Source organism: Sturnira hondurensis, unplaced genomic scaffold, assembly GCF_014824575.4.
Source record: "Sturnira hondurensis isolate 20B ecotype Veracruz unplaced genomic scaffold, ASM1482457v3 Scaffold0017394, whole genome shotgun sequence".
NCBI classification, from domain to species: Eukaryota; Metazoa; Chordata; class Mammalia; order Chiroptera; family Phyllostomidae; genus Sturnira; species Sturnira hondurensis.
Window position 1 is genome coordinate 6,539,712 of NW_028090025.1, and position 19,419 is coordinate 6,559,130.

At 51.2% G+C, this 19,419-nt stretch overlaps 1 protein-coding gene across 5 annotated transcripts in view; it reads left to right on the forward strand.

Annotated features, from left to right (window-relative positions):
* Positions 1 to 1,195: 1,195 nt before the first annotated feature.
* Positions 1,196 to 19,419, forward strand: part of SYT17 (synaptotagmin 17) — a 73,563-nt gene continuing 55,339 nt past the window's right edge. The window contains exons 1-5 of one of the 5 annotated variants that reach the window (XM_037067719.1): positions 1,196 to 1,615; positions 5,332 to 5,354; positions 6,010 to 6,158; positions 12,219 to 12,367; positions 13,787 to 14,406. In XM_037067719.1, coding sequence (XP_036923614.1) covers positions 12,220 to 12,367; positions 13,787 to 14,406 — 768 coding nt within the window. In that variant the 5' untranslated portion in view covers positions 1,196 to 1,615; positions 5,332 to 5,354; positions 6,010 to 6,158; position 12,219. Of the gene's footprint in view, positions 1,616 to 5,331; positions 5,355 to 6,009; positions 6,159 to 12,158; positions 12,368 to 13,786; positions 14,407 to 19,419 lie in introns of all 5 variants that reach the window. The other 4 variants (XM_037067714.1, XM_037067716.1, XM_037067718.1 and 1 more) reach the window with 4 other exon arrangements.

Here is a 19,419-nt window from a genome sequence, read left to right on the forward strand (position 1 = left end):
GGGGTCATGTAGCATCTTCGGCACAGGTGCATTTATGATTTACCATGATTCATCCCTTTTCCAGAAAGCTGGAACAACAGGTCTTAGAATGGGGTCTCCATCCAGTACCAATGTCCTTTATTTTAGCCCTGGGGCATCCCAGGAGTTTCTTCCTTCCTGACTCTCTGCTGCCTCACAGGCACTATGCTAGATGCATAGGAGTGCGCAAGAAGGATGAAATGCAGTAATGCTCGTGGGTGTTGTTGACTTATGAGAGCTTAGCATGTGTTACATGCCATGTGCTCCAAATGAGATATATCACAATGTATATGTACACTAGATTTTCACACAAAATATATAAACATGTGTAGCACATCTTTTATTATTTCCACATTCATTTCCTCATTTATTCCCACAAAATGGCCCTGAAAGAGGCAGGGCAGAGATTTTATGTTATTTTTTACCCATGAAAAGACAGAGGTATTGAGAGGTTAGAAAGAAGGTTGATAAACTCCTGACTGGCAACTGCAGATAGCTGGGCATTTAAAAACAGAGCCGGCGGAGGGCAATGTTCCACCTCAGATCCCTCAATGCTGATCCAGCTCCCAGCTCTGCGGCCTTGGAGTGGGAGGACCGTCTAGGGGGAGGCTTCTGGGCCCAGGGCGTAGCAGCCTGGAGGGGAAGCTGCCAGGTGGACACGCCCTGGGGCGCGCGCTTGGTGGCGCGGAGCTTTGAGCGAGCAGATGCGCTCACGACTCTGGGCACGACGCTGGGTGGCGCTGTCCAGCCGCCCCGCGCCAAACCTGTTGCGCCAAGGGTGCAACTCGATCAGGTTAGGGCAAAGGGGCGCTTCGCTCTTTCCGTGAGCCCCCTGCGTCCCAGGCCGCGTCTCCCTTGAGGTGCCCCACGCCCCACCTTAACCTGGGGCTCCCATTCATCTGGCCTCTGCGTTCCGCACTGCAACAGTTCTAGGCGCGTCGCATGGGGCGGGAATAAAGTTTTTCCAAGCTGGTTTGGTTTGAGAGAGGGCTGGACTGGGGAAGACCTTACCAGCTCCAGACTCTATGGCAGGCTGTACTGTACTCGCCTCGGTTTCACGGCCACCCCGGAGGCTCTGTTCTCGGTAGGTGCCAGCCCTGGCGCCGACTGGTTGGGCTGACCCGTGCACCGCCCTCTCCCACCCGCTTCTCCATCCCCATCCCCTCCCCCCGCCTCTCGCGTGCACCGGCCCCTGCGTCTTCGGCCCCGCCTGCCGGGGTCGTTGCAGTTCCCGCGGCTGCCCCCAGCTCCCTCCTCAGGAGCCCTGGCTTCATTCCAGCCTGGGGAGCGACTCCAGGGGGAGCGCGACACAGCGAGGGAGGCCGAGGCGGGGGACCTGGGTACCTCAGCTCCCCCAAACTGGAGGTGGCCCCGACTCCCGGAGCCGAAACGCAGGGAAAGGCAAGGACGGGGCGGCCGGCGGAGGGGCGGGAGCCGCTCATCAGCCACGCCAGTCACGTCTGGGGCCACCGGCCTCCTTTTCTTCCTTTCCCCCTTTGCTTTCTCTCCCCTCTCCCTTTGGCGAGGGCAAAGTGGCCGTGGCGGCGCCATGCCCGGGCCGGAGTGAGTCGCACGGGCGAAAATGGCGTACATCCAGGTAGGGCTGAGGCTGGGGGGCCAGGTCCGCGGTGTGGGTGGAGGGGCTGTGCCCCTTTTGACCGTGAGCGCGCGTAAGAAAGGGCACGCAGGCGGGGCTCCTGCAAACTTGCCTCGGAAAAAGGGTGCACGACCTCGGCAACCTGTGCGCCCCAGGAGAAGAGGCTGGGACCCCCACACCCCCACACCCCGCGCGCCACACACACACACTCCTGGAATGAAGGGTCCCCTGCGAACTCTACACTCGCGCCGTCGTCTCCTTGGGAGGGAACGGGGGGTTAGGCGGACTTTTCTCTCCGTTCCCCCTCCCCCTCCCTGTCCCTTTGCACCCCACCCCAGGGGAGGGGCCACCTCGAGGGCGGCCTGGGGCGAGCCGGCGGCGCGGCGGGCCAGCTGAGGTTGCCTTGGAGATGGCTGGGACTGATTGGCCGGCCCAGGAGCCTGAGGCAGCTGTTCCGGCCAGGAGGGACCAGGACGTCGTCTCTCCCGGGCTCTGGGTGCAGAGGGATGGGGGACACACCAGAAGCGTGCTGGTGGTGGTGCTGGCGGTAGTGGTAGGGCAGTTGGTTACTTTAGGCCATTGTATTGGGGATGGGAGTTGTGGACCCCCATTATTTGGGGGAAACTCCCCAATAGTCATCTGGCTGAAATAATTTCCAAGCATGATTTTCTTTTTGTGGGCGGGGGATCTGCCTAACTAAGAGACCTTTTCTTAATACAAGGCTGGAAGTGATGACAGGTCAGCGCCAAGGTCATGCAGTCAGACCCTTTGAGCTGCTTGCTTCTGGGACTGGCTCCTTTGAGCCTGGCAGAGAAGCCTACAAGCTCCTACATTCAGGGTGCATCTGGGCTTAGTTCTCATCTCCTCCGCCACTACTGGGGGCCTGCTGGTCCCCTAGTTTCCCTCTGGTTCAGAATTCCCTCATTTTGTCCTCAGACTTTTCTGTCTGCCAGAAACTCTGAGCTCTGCCACCTGGCTAGCCTCCTCATCCCTCTCCTGATTTAGATTAGCTCCACTGGCTTCCTTTTCTCGAAATCCCCAGGTCATCTATCTCTTCAAGTTCATTGAAGGTCATGTTTGCAGCCACTGGGTCCTGGATGTTGTTAGGGGGACTACTCAGTAGTCAGTCACTGAACAGACAGCTGGGTAGGCACTTACAGTGTGTGGGCTCTGGGAGCACAGCTGTGAAAACAGCACAGGCCATGCCTCTCAGCGCACGACCTAGTGAGATGCGAAGGACATTTGGACAGGCTTTTATAGTTCTTGACCGCCTTCAGCTCAGGGAAATCAAATGATTTGTGCAAGGCCACACGGCTGCTTCAGGGGTTGAGGTGAGATCTAAAAGGCAGGATTGTGGGGATCAGTGGGGCATTTGTTAAGCATCGAGTATGAGGAAGGCCTGGAGGTGTTGGCTTTACTTCTAGAACAAGTTGTTAAACTTTTTCTGTAAAGGGCCAAAGAGTAAATGTTTTTTTTTCTTTGCGGGTTACAAGGTTTGTGTCTCAACTCTCCTACTCTAACTGGTGCTGAATAGCCATACATGATAGTAAATGAATGGGTGTGGTTGTGTTCCAATGAAACTTTATTTGTGGACGTTGAAATTTGAATTTCATGTACTCTGCACGAATCAAGAAGTACTCATCTCCTTTTGACTTTTTTTCAAACACTTAAAAGTGTACAGACCATTCCTAGCTGAGTGCCGTACAAAAACAGGCTGCAGGTCAGGTTCGTCAACCGCATCGCAGAATGCCGGGTGTGCTCTCATTCTGTTTCTTTCTGGCTTGAGTCCGTTCTCCATTGGGTCAAACATATGAACCCAGTGGAACCATTGTGAGCAAAGGCTCACCAGACATGCCTGGTAGCATGAGAGCATCTTCCCTTTTCTCTTTCTTCCTCTTCCTTGGTTTCTCTTTGCTCCCCGACACACTCATCTCGCACCTGGGTCTGGAGGAGGCTGGATGGTTGTTTCTTAGCAGAGACCCCGAGGTGGCTTTATCTCTGCTCATTGTGCTTTTATAAATGGTTCTCTTTTGATCACCACATACTGAGAAAATGCTTCCCTAAATGAAGATTATGGGCAGAATTGGGAAAAAGTATCACTTTATCCTTCCACTTTATTGGAAGCATTTTAAAGCACTTGCTTTTGTAAGCCCCATGAGGATGTAGCTTGTTGATGTTTGGCTCACTGTCCTGTTGGCCAGGACAGTCCCTGGTGCCTGGTAGGTTCTAATTGGTCTTGACAAACCACCTTTTCCTCATAAGCCACAGAAAGGGGGGCAGATAGTTTGCAGCTGGGCAGCACACAAGCATTTTCATAGTCAGTACCCTAGTTTAGTGTTTCCATGAAAGAAAAGAGGTAACGGAGGCTCAGATCGGCCCCAGGACTTGCCCAAGTCACATGATCGGCTAGTGGTGATGCCGGGACTGGCATTTCTCTACTCAGCTCTCTGTGTGCCCTCCCCGCCATCACCCCACCCCACAGGCAGGTCTTGTTCTGGTTTGAGTTTTGCCTTTGGAAGAGTTTGTGACTAGTGCCCAAGACCTGTTTCCCAAGGTGCGGCTATATCCTTACCACTTCAAGGACCGTGAATTTTTCATGAGCTATGTACCCACCCGTATGGTTTTTTACTTAATTTTTCTATAAATGAACTCCCCACCCCCTTTTTTTACTTTAAAAACTCATATGAAAGGGAAACTTTGTGTCAGTACCACATTAGAAAACCAGGATCACTTGATATAAACAGAGGCAACTGGAAAAAGAAATACAGTGAGAATAATGCTGCATTCTTAGATTCTGGCTGTAAAGGGCGCTCTGCAGGGCTCTGAGCTGGGAGTCCTCTTTGGGGGGGGTGTGGGTTGGGGGGAGATTTGCACCTATGAGGGAAGATATTAACATAGAATGGTACCAAACTGAGTCTTTCTTTTCCTTGCAAGAGAATTGAAAGAGACAATTAACTTCCTCCCTCGGAGTTCTGAGTTCAAGTCCCACCTGAGTTCATCTCTGGGATATGTCCCAGGCTAGGATATGGGACTCCTCCTAACGTACCTGGTTTACTTGGCCCATTTGGAAAACCATCAAGACTCTTCCCTGGAAAAGGGGAAGGATTCTGTGTCTTGGGAACCTGTGAGAAAATGAGATGTGGGGTGGGGCCAAAGAACAGAGGCAGCCTGTCCCTCCTCCAAGGACCAGATTATGCCTTCCTTTTTGGCTCCCTCTGTTTGTGGGTGGTCATATGAAGCTCCCCACCGTCTCCATTGGAGCAGACTTGGAAGGCAGTGCCTCCAGAAGGGCGGGGGAGCCAAGTCACATCCACTCTGTGCCCGCCTGCATGTTAGCTAATCATGTCCTTTTGGGTTGGCTTCAGGGCTATTTCTGTATAGGAAGGTTTGCTCTTCTAAAGTGTGGCTGCATTGGATAGCATGACTATCTATCCACCCGCTCTGATTCATAACAGCATACGGTGCAAATCAAACCGAAATGCTCAAGTTTCCCATTTATTTGGTATTGGTTAGCCAGGAGGCTACCAGCAGCTCTGGGGATAGCAACACCTTGTTAGGAAGTCAGCTCCCTGCCCAGGATGGTAAGTGGAAAGATCCAGAGCTTTTTTTTTTTTTTCTTTTTTGAGTTGCTGGAATATTGCTAAACTGGTTTTGTCTCTCTCTTTTTGTCACCCCCACCCCCTCCACCCCATGGCTTCATCTTGGATCTCTAAAAGGGCAGTTGGAACCTTTAAACGAGGTGGGTTAATTCAATGATTCATTTGGTCTGGCTTCTAATCAAGAAATGCTTGCTTTTCGTTTGGAGTCTTTTGTGAGGCTCTGGGGAATATTGAATATTAAACAGTAACCGGATGTTGATAAGGGCACCGTTTCACTGACTTTCTGTGGCAGGGAGATCCCTGGGAAAAGACACTAGTCCACCAGATAGGTTTCCCGCCCCACCCCCTACTTATTTCATTTGATTATCTCTGTTTCCTTTCCCATCGCTGCAATTATCTTTTTTAGAAAAAACTATTTTTGCTTTGCTTTCAAGAAGACAGACTAATATTCATTGTGTTTCGGGAACATGTTGTATAGCCCTCACCATGTTGGGTCTACCGCCCACATGCGAAGAAAGACGTTTCCATAAACTACAAAAGAAACTACCTGCAAATGTTTTGCTGGCTATTAATGGCTCCGGCGAGTTGGTGTTTGCCATCTTTGTGCCTGCAGTTGGTAAATAGAAATGGAAAACATTTTGTTCCAAGTGCTGACAGCAGAGACAGACCTCCCCAATGTCATTTCTTCCCAGGGATGGGCTGCTTGTAATTCGGGTGTTTTTCCTTTTCCTCCTCTCCACCCTTCCCGTGTCCCCTCTAACCCCCTCCCCTACCCGCCTCCCCCAATGGCCTCAGGGTTTTCTTTCTAGAATCTCCGATCTGCTGCTGTGCAGATGGACTTGCCGGCACTGCTGTCAGAAGTGCTATGAGTCCAGCTGTTGCCAGTCGAGTGAGGATGAAGTTGAAATTCTGGGACCTTTTCCTGCCCAGACTCCTCCCTGGCTGTAAGTAACACTGCTCTGAACTTCCTGGAGAGCGATCTCGAGACCTTTCTTTTCTCAGTTTCTGAGAGGGGGCCTGGCCAAGGGAAGGAGGATGCAGGGTACGAAAGTGGGAAAGGCAGAGTGCCCGTGGACTTCTTTGCTGTCGATGGGGACATGCTCTGTGCCTCTCAATGTATTTGGCAAGCTGGTGAGACCAGCTGGTGGTGGGACTTTTGTTCTGCTAGTTTCCCATTTTCCGAGATGTGAACTGTGTGATGCCAAACATGTGGGCACTTGTGATCACATTGAGTGTCCTTCCAAGAGTAAAAAGAGACCTGTGAACATCGATAGTCTTCAAGGGATATCCAGATTCCAAAGGTGTCCCTCCAAGTCAGTGTGACAGATTGGCCTCGCGCTTGGCACATAGTAAATGCTGAGTAAGTGGTGCCTGGCTGTGTAGATGGAATGAACAAACAAGTGCATCTGAGCTGGTCTGACCACGAGCTTCAGAAATAGAGAAGCCGAAAAGCACCTCCAGGCTCCATCCTGTCCTCCAACGCTGTTTATGTTCTTTTTGGCATCTTTCATTTTATTTCCAATTCGTTCTCCTCCCGCGCCTGCATCCAACATCTCCATCTGCCAGTCACTCAGATATTTTGGGAACACGGTTTTGAAGCTTTTCAGCCATGTGTCTGGTCCACCTCTCTGTGGCTGGGAGAGGAATGTGGACCGAGAGTCTGGGTTGAGCCTCGAGGGTCTGGGAATAATCAAGTGCAACTTCTCACGAGACAGATGGAGAGGCCCAGAGAGGAGAGCAACAGTGCAGGGGCCCAAAGCTGGAGCCACAGTGGGACCCGGTGCTGAATCCGCTAAATCCTCGGGCTGAGATTCCAAAGGACTGTGGTGCCCAATCTCTCCCTCCGGGTCGGGGAGTCATGCCTCAGTCCTTCCTCTTGTTTGCCCTTCTTTAGAAGCAGGTGTCGAATATTTCTATAACAAAATGGTTCTCTGTCAGTCCCTGTGAGTTGATATCTTGTTTCTTCTACTTTTTTCCTGGTTCTGTGATCATGAGCAAGTTGCGTGAGCCCTCTGTGCCTTGACTTTCCCATGTGTGCAATGGGAATGATGAAAATAATAGTATTTATCTCATAGGGTTGTCGTGGTGCCGACAGGAATTAGTATATGGAGAAGGACTCCAGAATGCTCGACACCTGGTTGGTAATCCTAAATGAGGGTCTTTTTACCCTGTTTTTGTCTCGGTTTCCTCATCTGTAAAGTGGGAACAGTCACAGAACTTACTTTGTAGGGCTGTTAAGAGTAATGATGGATGCACGTGCCGTGCTTATTGCAGTAGTAAGGACTCATTTCTGTCTTTATTAGGTGTTGATAGGGATCCTTTAAACTGGTTAAAGGCGATGATAAGGTGCTCTTCCATTACTCATAGGTTGTAGCCTGAGTCCTGCAGGTGTGAGCAGAGTTGAAATGTTTGGTGAAATCGACTCATTAATCAAGAGCTCAGTCCCATTTTCCAGTGCCCTATGGGTCGGAGGTTGGCTCAGCCCATCTGGTGTCTTTTTGTTAAGGCCATGCTCAGAAGAATGCTGGCTCTGTGAGGGCAGGGTCTTCATCTGTCTTACTCCAAAACGTGATTGTTGACCAACTGACTAACCTACAGGCAGAAAGTGAATCCTGAAAGTGCCAGTCATCCAATTGAAAAGTTCATTGTAGTTTCTTCAGTACTTATTTCTTGAGTGTATCCTGCAGGCACTGTGGGACACACAGGCTTGACAGAGTCCTGTTTCTGTGTTCAGGGGACTTAAACTCTAGTACAGGAGGTAGGGCGGGTACACAAGTCCAGTCACCCCCGAGGGCTGTGCATTCACTCCCTGCACACCCATATGAAAGTCCTGCATAGAATTTTTTAATGGAAAAAATCCAGGTGGAATGGCTTCAGGCGTAGCTGGATCTAGGGGCTTACATGAAATCATGACTGTGTGTGTTTGTGTGCATGTACTCTCTCGTTTTCTTTCTGTTTCTCTTGTATTGGCCTCATTCTTAAGCTTCTTTCTTCTCTGCTTCATTCTTAGCGGCAGCAAGAACACCAGGAAAGGCTCTCACTACCCTGGCTTGGTATAAATGTGCCAGACACGGGACCCAGTCACTTTTGCATGGGAAATGGTGCTGGGACCTTGTCTGGGTTGCCTGACCATCCTGAAACCAGGAAAAGGGTCATTCCCACTTGAAACACATGAGCTAGGCTAGTAGAACAGAGGTTGTCACACTTCACCTGTAAAGGGCCAGATGGTAAATATCTCAGCCTCATAGGCTTTGTCGCTGTTACAACTAGTCAATTCTGTCATTCCAGTGTAGAAGTAACAGTCAGTACATTAGTGAGTGGGCGTGGCTGTGTTCCAGTAACACTTAGTTTACAAAATCAGGCAGTGGGTTTGGCCCTGTAGTTTGCTGCCCTTTGTAACAGACAATTTGTGTGCTATAACTGGACCCGGGGCAGAAAACACCAGGTACTATGTCTTGGAGTTGTTGCAGGGATTGTAGAAAACGATTCTGTAAACTCAGATTGTGTAGGGTCTTGATTGCCAGATTAAGGAACTTGGATTTTCTTTTGAAGCGATGGACATTGAAAATCACAGTTGGGTATAAGTTTGTCCCCAGACACCCAGATGGAGTGTTAGGGATGCACAGCCGCTGAGTTGGATGACAGTTGTGTTTGACAGGCTGCTGACCCTTTGGGCAAGCAGAGGGCTCTTTTTAGGGGGCAAGGGGTGGGGCCCTCTGGGGAGACAGTTCTTTTGATTTTGCCACAAGCAAAGAAGTGGGTTGGAAACTTCCTAGCAGAGCCAGCGCACAACACGACTTCAGGAGGCGCCCTTCACTGGGTGGTTATTGGGAAGGGCACCACCTGGAGTTGTGCAGGCTGCAGCCGGCACAGCTGTACGTGAACTTCGTGCTGCCCAGGATGAGCCAGGTCTTCCTTGGATCCTGGGTATCACTTAGTGCACTTTTGGCTTTCAACATAGTACAAAATGTTGAGAGAAATCTGGGGAAGCAGGTTAAATCCTTCAGAAAGCGAATTTATAACTTGTGTTTTCCCCAGATTTACTTACCAAATGGGCAGGGGCATGTTATCAAACAGGCAGGAAGTAGAAATGTCAAGTGTGCAGGCTTTGTGATGCCGTTTCTGCTGTGATAGTTGAGCCCAGAACCACAGGGGTGGTGGATGAGCTGGCCCTTTGGGTGGGGGACACACTGTTATTGTCACATGTGCTTCTGTCACATGGGTTGCAAGCTTTCCCGGGCTGGGCTGGCCTGGTGAGGGGCAGAAAAACTGTACGATCCAGCTGGCTCCTCTTGGGGCAATTACAGGAAGACCCTCATTGGAGAGGAATTAAAGTCAAGTGATTTGTCTGTCCAACACGCGTGTGTGGAGTGCCTACTGCCCAGCTCAGAAGTGTGGGAGGTGTGGAGCTGTGACCCAGAGCCTGTTGTCCCTTGACTCAGTCGAGGTTCCACCATTAACAGTGGTGCCGATTAATTATCCACCCTCCCCCTGCGCCCCACCCTGGGGCTTCCATTTCCCCACCTATAAAAGGGGCATGGTTATTAGTAACAACTAATTCCCAAATTACTTTATGGGTGAAATGAGATGGTTCATACAGAGCAGTTAGCCCAGTGTCTGGCAAACAGCAGGCACCCAGCACCTGGTACCTTTGATCATAACAAGTACATATCTCACCATTAAGAAATGTGCCCTGGTATAGGAGGGGTGACAACACTTGCATTGAGATCATTGACACAAGAGAAGTGGGATAAGAACCACCAGAAGGGTGTGTTCGTTCATTCACTGAGAAGATAAATGTGGAGCATCCCTGAAGTGCCAGGCCGTAGGGCAAGGTTGGCAGTGGTGACTGAGACAGATACTGTTGCTACCCCTGTGGGGCTACCGCTTGGTGTCCGATGCAGAAGAAAAGCAGGCAGGCCACAACTAAAGTTGAGGTATGTGCACTGTCAAAGAGGGAAAAAAGCAGGTGCCCGGATAAGGCTGAAGGGGGTTGGTGAAGTGATGGGGACAGGATGGGGTCTCCCTGAGGAGATACCACTGAAGCTGAGACCTGAGTGATGACAAGGAACCAGACAGGTGATGGGGACTGGAAGAGCATTCCGGGCAGAGGGAACGGTGTGGCTCGGTGTGTTGGAGGAAGGGCAGGGAGGCCTGGTGGTTGCCAGGTGGCGGAGGAGATGGGGTGGCCCAGGCGCACCCTGGTACTGTGTCTGAGGGGACTCAGCTACGGCTTCTGGGGCCGGTGGTGTACGAGCTGACCCTTGAAGGCTGGGCGGGACTTCCAGGTGGAAGTGACTGCCGCAGAGGTGTGACAGCCGAGGTGTGACAGCCGGAAAGTAGGCTGTGCAGGTGGAGATGCCTCGGTGGCCATAATGTGTGGTGCTGCTGTCCTTGGAAGATGCAACAGCTTCTGTTTAAGGGAGAACAAGAACGATCGGTACAATGTGAGCCCATGTTTTCCGTGCCCTCCCCTATTTTCCGTGCCCCACATCTCATCCGCCTTGTTCACCTTCCAGAGACCAGGAGCAGGAGGCAGACAAGGACTGTGCGCTTCCTCCTCTTGTAATACACCCGGTCTCGTCCTCACGGTGACCCTTATTACCACTTTGGAAGAACATCAGATCCGTCTCATTTCATGTGCAGGCTGTATCGGAAAACCTCAGCGAATTCAAAACTTGCATTTTTCAGGACTAGTTTCCCTGCAGGCTTAAATGTCAACCTGGGGGGATAGTCTCAGAACACATCAATCTGCAGCTGTGATGGCTTGGGGCCTGTTGTTCTCAGCATCTGTCTCACGGCCACTTGCCAGCTTTTGTGCCCTCCCTCCCCCCTGCCCATGCAGCATCCCATCCTAGTAGCATAATGGCTGTTGGGGGATTCTTAAAGCCACCCCTGTTAATAACATTAGCTGAAATATATTTGGCACCTACCTATGAAATACCAAGCACTATTGTGAACATTTTATACGTGTGAACTCGTTCAGTATTCACAGCAACCATGCAAGGTGGGCACTGTTATTATTCCCATTTTACAGATGGGGAGATGGAGGCACAGAGAGAGGAAGGGATTTGCCCAGGGTCACCCAGCCAGGGTCCAAACCGAGAGGTTGTCTCCTTAATTACTACTTTGTATTTACCTCCCCTCCGACCCAGGGCTTTCCATGTTTCCATTGGATGCACGTTGAATCGTGCCTGCTGCTAACTCATAGCTGTTTCTTTACATCAAAGTATTGTTCTTCCATCATCGATTCTCAGGGCTATTTTGTAGCTAGAGCCCTGCCACTAAAGAACCCTTGAGTGACATTGTTCTGGGATATTTCTAAAAGATGTTAAATGACAGACACAGTGACCATTGAAACAGCAGGGCATTTCTCACTGAGAGCCACTTGCAAAAGTTGAGACGCACATAAACAGCCACAAGTTTCCTTCCAGACTGAAGACTGACAGGCTTCTCTCGACTTAGTTGCAGTGGCGCCCCGCCCCCACCGTGGCCATATCCTGATAGGTTTCTGTCTCCTCCCCTGGCTGGTGTGGCTCAGTGGATTGTGTGCTGCCCCGCAAACCAAAGGGTCACTGATTCAATACACAGTTAGGGCACATGCCTGGGTTGCAGGCCATGTCCCCAGTGGGGGGTGTGCAAGAGGCAACCACACATTGATGTTCCTCTCCTTCTCTTTTTACCTCCCTTTCCCTCTCTCTAAAAATAAAATCTTTTTTAAAAAGGGTTTTCTTAAAAAATTTTTTTCCATATCCCTCCCCCCAGCCCCAGCTTTGACTGATTGGTCTAAATTGGGAAATATTTATTCATATCACTTCACACTTTGTACAAAAAGCAAGACACTGGGGAGAGTTTAGAGCTACCGCACTATTTCAGATTCGCATTATTCCGAGTTGTATTCCTTGGGCCTGAGAGCTATTTCCTTACGGGTCTCTTCTCCAAAGCACAGAGATGCCAGTCCCTGGGGATTCTTTGACAACCATTGAGACCTCTCCCTCCCATAGGATGGCCAGCAGGAGCAGTGACAAGGACGGGGACTCTGTCCACACTGCCAGTGACGTCCCACTGACCCCACGGACCAACTCCCCAGATCGGAGATGCTCGTCCTCGGACACATCGAAGTCTACATACAGCCTGACCCGGCGGATTTCAAGTAAGTGTCTCTGTGGTGGCTGGGGGCCTGGCCCGAGCCATCCTGTGCTGCTCAGCCTTCCCTCAGAGTCCACGAGTCAGAATCCTGTCAGCTGGGTTCCCAGGGCAGGAGGGCAGAGGAGAGGAGAGCTGGCTCTCCCCGTCAGTCAGAGGCATCCCCAAGGAAACACATAAAGGGGAGGGGCAGGGTGGCGTGACAGTCCAGGAGACAGGATGACAGAGATACGGCAACGTGATGGAAGTGCACTGCACCTGACGTCTGCCGCGTTCAGTCAGAGCGATCGTTTTGACTGATTTTTGTTTTTACTGACCACTTTTCATTGGGTTGGCTCTACTGATTGACATTGTCGGCCGATGTTGTTTTAGACCCCGAAAGGTGAGCGTTGCCGTGTCACACAGCAGGGCTTGCCGATCCTGGTGACTCCAGGGTCCAGGCGGGTTGTGTCAGTAACTGAGTGCCGAGGGTGGGGTGGAGATGAATGTCGCCCTACGGCTGTGTTGGCTGGTGACCAACCTTGAGAGGCACTGGGGTGGGTGTGCACAGCCAGGCAGCGTGTGCCCTGCTGAAAGGGAAGCTGGTCCTCAGTCCCAATGTGGGACTGTGAGCCCAGTACTGCCTGATTTTGCTAAAGAGAAACTGGTCAGCTGGGTTTTTGTATGAAACTCTCTCACTTTTAAACGTGAACAAAATGTATCATGGGTTGAATTTGGCCCACAGGCCATCCCCTTTGATATATTCGACTAAATGGCGTGATTTGGGTGGGGGGGAGGAAGGAGGGTAAAACCCAAGGGCTCCCTGAATAGGATCCTTGAAGCAGTATAATAGGTACTTTGAGGTAGGTGCCATTATTAGCTCCATTTCACAGATGGGGAAACTGAGTCCCACAGAGCTTTAAAAATGTGCCCTGAGTCACATGGCTCACTAGTAAGTGGCCGGGCTGGAATTTGACCAAGCACTCCGGCCCCAGAATCCCATTCTGAAAGTAGAGGCAGTAAACAGTAAAGGTTCGAGTCAAGGGTCAGGGGCCACACCGGCCAGGCTTGACCCTTGCTTTCTCCTCTTACTAGTTGTGTGACCTGGAGCGAGTTAATTCGTGTTTCTGTTTCCTCATCTGCAAAATGGCTGTGGGGGGATGGGCTGAGAAATGGTCGTTAGCTAATAACCTTGTGAAGACGAGATGACTTGAAACATGTGATGCGTTTAACCATGCCTAGCGCTTAGCTGCTGTGACCCTGGTGACAGAGCTGATGCTGCCGCCATGCTGCCTCTCAGAGAATGAAGGAGAGGCTTTCACGGTGCGGAAGGCAGGTGCTCAAGAGCGTGATGAAGCGGAGTGGACGATGTGAGAATCTGGGAACTGTGGCCCAGGTCCCATCCCCTGCGTGGTGATGTTAATTGTTATTTCCGGCGACTATTTAGGTCTCGAGTCCAGACGACCCAGCTCCCCGCTCATCGATGTTAAACCCATCGAGTTCGGCGTCCTCGGCGCCAAGAAGGAGCCCATCCAGCCCTCGGTGCTCCGACGGACCTATACCCCAGATGACTATTTCAGAAAGTTCGAGCCCCGGCTGTACTCCCTGGACTCCAACAACGACGATGTGGACTTCCTGACGGACGAGGAGATCTTGTCCAAGTACCAGCTGGGCATGCTGCACTTCAGCACCCAGTACGACCTGCTGCACAACCACCTGACGGTGCGCGTGATCGAAGCCCGGGACCTGCCGCCCCCCATCTCCCAGGACGGCGCGCGCCAGGACATGGCCCACTCAAACCCTTACGTCAAGATCTGCCTCCTGCCAGACCAGAAGAACTCCAAGCAGACGGGCGTCAAGCGCAAGACCCAGAAGCCCGTGTTTGAGGAGCGCTACACCTTCGAGATCCCCTTCCTGGAAGCGCAGAGGAGGACCCTGCTCCTCACCGTGGTGGATTTCGATAAGTTCTCACGCCACTGTGTCATTGGGAAGGTGTCGGTGCCTCTGTGTGAGGTCGACCTGGTGAAAGGCGGGCACTGGTGGAAGGCGCTGATTCCCAGCTCCCAGGTAAGGGGCGGCTTTGGGGGTGTCTTCTTCGGAGAGCTCTTTTTATTGTTTTGAATGAGGGGTTTTATTTTATATATTTTTTAAATTCGCATTTGTAAACCTTCCTATTTGGAAATACTTTTCTGTGGCAAACACAGAACACAGAGTCGCCATGCACCCTTCATCTAACAGCCCCATGATAGATCTTACACAGCCGGGGTGATTAGCAGCACTGGGAAATTGATGTTGGCAGCTAAGCTGTAGACCTTACTTGCTTTTCACCAGCTCCTGGGTGCGCCACTCTGTGTGTGTGTAAAGCTCCTACACTCTAAACGGTTCTATGGCATTGTGTCACGTGTATAGATTCATGTAGCCACCACCACTCTGGGAGCTCTGGGGTCATCGATGCTGGGTTATTAAATAAGGAGAGTGATTGTCCGGGGTAGGAAGCTGTCAGTCATTTTGACTTTCAGAAATTGATTTGGGAAAAATAAAATGAGGACCGAAGGACAGGATGATAGGTAAATGTTTCTCAGGTAAATCGTGAGATTCCAGCTCAGGGACACGCAGAGCTGCTTGAGACCCCGGCCGTGGACGAGGCTCTGTCCCCAGTGGCTGTTAGAGTCCCTCCCTTGGGCATTCCATGGGCTGAAGGACAGCAGGGCACCCACTCTGGGTGCAGAATGGGGTGGGAGCCCAAGGGAAGGAAAAGGCCCAGCCGGTGGAGGCCGGTCTAGCCCATCTACACCGCAGACAACAGTCCTGTATGACGTAGGTGGGATTATTTTGCATCAAACACACCCAGGCGCGTCTTAAAGTTGAACTCTGCTGGCTAGGGATTTGGTGATCAAGCACCACATTTGGGGTACAGATTTTAAACATGAGGACCGGACGGCCTGCCCACGCACCCCCTCAGTGTGTGTCTGTACACGTCTTTAAAGATGGGAGATGTGTCCATCTCTTAGTTTGGATTCCCCAAGAAAAAAACGCTGAGGCAAGGGAAGTCACTTACTAGGGCGGTGACACTGGAGGAAACACCAGAAGGAAGTGGGAACGGCACATGAAGGATGCATTTTGGGGCTGGTACCAGCGTGGGTGACTGGAGTTGAACACTGCAGGGAAAACTCAGGGGCAGGTCAGACACACGTGTGAGAGTCTTTCCACCAGACGAGCAAGGGAGCTGGGGTTTTTATACACCAGGTACTCTCAGCCATTGAATGAGGGATGTTAGGGGATGGGGAAGCTTGTTCTGGGCATTGCTGGCCTGTTACTCTGTCAGATGGAGAGACTTTGACATCCACAAATGCGAAAAAGCACACCTGCTGGCAGGCAGACACAGGCCCGGGTGTCCTGAAATGGTCGTGTCCGGGAGACAGTGGGCAAGGTGTTGGCAGTGTCTGCTCCAATCCCACATCCTCCCTCCCGTCACATGGCCAGGATGTTCCGGGAGCTTTCCATGTGTCCTCCTCAATATTTGACATCACTGGGTTTTCAACTGTCAAGAGAGTTAAAGTTGAAAGAGGGAGACCCACTTAATAAAATGATTTATGACCAGGCTTCATTCATCACATCAGGGAAGGTCCTGGAGATGCAGAGATCTGGATGCCCCCACATCTTGCCTTCCTTAGGTCTTGGTTGAAATACCCCTTTTCAGCAAAGCTGTCCTGGCACATCCGCCCTGGTTTGGCTCTCCTGAATGCTGCGGCCAAGGCGAGGACCTGGGCACGGGTTTATCTGGGAGGAGATCCCAGGAAGTAGGAGTGAGGGCTGAAAAGAAGGACACAGGAAGGAAGGAACGTTGGTAGTCAATGATTGTTCTTAAAGTCTCCATTCTAGAGCACAGTTGGGGGCGAACTTTCAGTCTGCCGGAACGTGGACTCTGCCTTTGCACATGGGTCAGGTGGGCTCCCCAAACCTCACGGAAGGGCTGGGGCAGAAAAGAGGAAGAGGCCAGGGCCAGGTGTGCCGCGCTCTGCCTGAGCTGAGAGCACATCCGGCAGAACTACGGGAGCATCTGTAGCTGACAGCAGGGGCTGTGTTCCCCGCACCGCCCTGTTTAGGTGGCTGCCTCCGCCTCGGGTACTCCACATGCCCTTCCCTTGCTCTACTTTTCTCCGTGGCACTTGTCATCATCCCCTGGACCATTCACTTTAGGGTCTGCCCTCCATGCTCGTAGGTAAACCCCATGAGGGCAGGGATACTGTCTGTTTTGTTCACCCCTCTGTGCCTGCACCTAGAGCAGTGCCTGGCACGTGGTCGTGCCCCATGCTGTTTGTTGGATGAATGCAGGGCGGAAGGAGGAAAGGATTCCCCAAAGTGAATTTCTTGTTTTCCCCTTTTCCCTCCTTTCCTCTCTCCCCCCTTTGCCTCCTTCTGTCACTTCCTTTCTCCCCTTTTTCCTTCCTCCTCTCCTTCTTCCTTTCCTTCCTTCTCACACAAAGAAAGGCTTTCAGGAAGGGACTCCTGTTTCCCACCTCAGGCTTGCTCTGCAGTTCATGCTCTTTGAGCGGAAAGGCCAGGTGGCTGTGCCTGGGTTTCCTTGGGGCAGAGCTTGAGACGGGAATTTGAGTGTGAATTCCTTTCCCAGGGCTGCCGTGGCAAAGCACCACAGACTGGGTGGCTGAAAACATCAGAAATTTGTCGTCTCACAGTCTGGGAGGCAGAAATCTAAGCCCAGGGTGTTGGCAGGGCCGTGCTCCCTGGGAAACCTGCAGGGAGCCCTTCCTGCCTCTCTCCGGCTTCTTGTGCTGCCGGCGTCCCTCCTATTCCCTGGCTTGGAGCCGGTCACTCCCACCTCTGCCTCTGCCGTCACCCGGTGTTTGTTCCCTCTCTCTGTGTCTGTGTCTCTTCCCGTTCTATAAGGACACCAGGCATATTGGATTAAGGGCCCACCCTGCTCCAGTACGACCTGAGCTCCAGGGTAATCACATCTTCAATGACCCTATTTCTAAATAAGGTCATATTCTGAAGGGGTTAGGATATCAATATATCTTTTCTGGGGGGAGGGTGACACGATTCAACCTGAAACAAGATGCAAGAGAAAACCCTGCAGGGGAGGGAGTGAAGCAGTCCAGGTAAAGGGTGACAGCCAGGTGAGGGCATGATGTCCAGTAAGGCCCAGGCCCTGGATCTGGGCTGGGGCGGCGACTCCGGACCAGGGTGCACTGCAGCATCGTTCCTCCATGAGGCAAGGGTCAGTCATTGGTTGTGAAGCAGACTAGATTTGATTTTCAGCCAGGCAACCGGGGGCCTACCTAAAGCTCCTACACTCTACATGGTCGTTCTGAACCAGGGACACTTTTGCCCTCAGGACATTTGGCAGTGCGGGGAGACATTTTGGGTCTGGTGGAGGGAGGTCCTATGGGTATCCCGAGGGTGGAGACCCGGGATGCCACTCCATTTCCTGCAGTGCACACGACACGCCCCACAACTGAGAGCAACCCCACCGGAAATGTTAATGGTCCTGAGAAAGCGTGAGGAATCCTGCTGTGGAATAAGGGGAGAATGGACGTTGGGGGACAGCAGCAGGATCTGCTGTGATGGGCAAGATGGTCCCTGAAGGGTGTGGACGGGTTTTCAGGAAGAGACCGTTGTTGGGGGGAGAGCCAAGGAGGGGGCGCACAAGGAGCAGATATCCGGATAACTGCTTGTGTTTTCATTCTGTATGTGGAAAAGGCAATACTGGTTCTGAACAAAAATCCACCTCAAGCAAACTGGCCTGCACAGGAGACAGAAAACACGATTCTCACACATGGGCTGAGGCCATCAGAATTGATGTCATTGCTGGTTGTCGTTGGAGGCCAGGGTTCACCTTCACCGACACACGTGGTTGGTCAGCTGAACGGAGGTGGGGAAGAGGCTGTTGTGTGTGGGCAGAAGCCAGCACTGTAGTTTCGCGCATCCGTCCCGAATTGCTGGTGTCTGCGGTCAGAGTAACTTTTTTAAAAATTGATTATGCCATTATAGTTGTCCTATTCCCCCCCTTCATTCCCTTCCACCTTGCACACCACTCCCCCATTATTCCCCCCCGCTTTAGTTTATGTCCATGTGTCACTTTAGATTCTGTATTTCTCATAGTATTCTTGCCCTCTCCCCACTATCTATTTTCTACCCACCACCTATGCTACTTATTCTCTGTACCTTCTCCTCCTCCCACTCCTCTGTTGCTAACCCTCCACGTGTTCTTCATTTCTATGGTTCCACTCCTGATCCAGCTGTCCTCTTGGTTTGCTTTTGTTTTAGGTGTGGTTGTTAGTAACTGTGTGTTTGCTGTCCTTTCACTGTTCATATTTTTTATCTTCTTTTTCTTAGATAAGTCCCTTTAACATTTCATATAATAAGGGCTTGCTGATGATGAATTCCTTGAACTTGATCTTATCTGAGAAGCACTTTATCTGCCCTTCCATTCTAAATGAAAGCTTTGCTGGATAGAGCAGTCTTGGCTGTAGGTCTTTGGATTTCATGACTTGGAATACTTTCTATGGTTCCGCTCCTGATCTAGCTGTCCTCTTGGTTTGCTTTTGTTTTAGGTGTGGTTGTTAGTAACTGTGTGTTTGCTGTCCTTTCACTGTTCATATTTTTTATCTTCTTTTTCTTAGATAAGTCCCTTTAACATTTCATATAATAAGGGCTTGCTGATGATGAATTCCTTGAACTTGATCTTATCTGAGAAGCACTTTATCTGCCCTTCCATTCTAAATGAAAGCTTTGCTGGATAGAGCAGTCTTGGCTGTAGGTCTTTGGATTTCATGACTTGGAATACTTCCTTCCAGCTCCTTCTTGCCTCTAAGGTCTCTTTTGAGAAATCCACTGACAGTCTGATGGGAAGTCCTTTGTAGGTGACTGTCCCCTTATCCCTTGCTGCTTCTAGGATTCTCTCCTTCATTTTAATCTTGGCTAATGTAATTATGATGTGCCTTGGTGTGTTCCTTCTTGGGTCCAACTTCTTTGGGACTCTCTGAGCTTCCTGGATTTCCTGGAAGTCTATTTCCTTTGCCAGACTGGGGAAGTTCTCCTTTATTATTTGTTCAAATA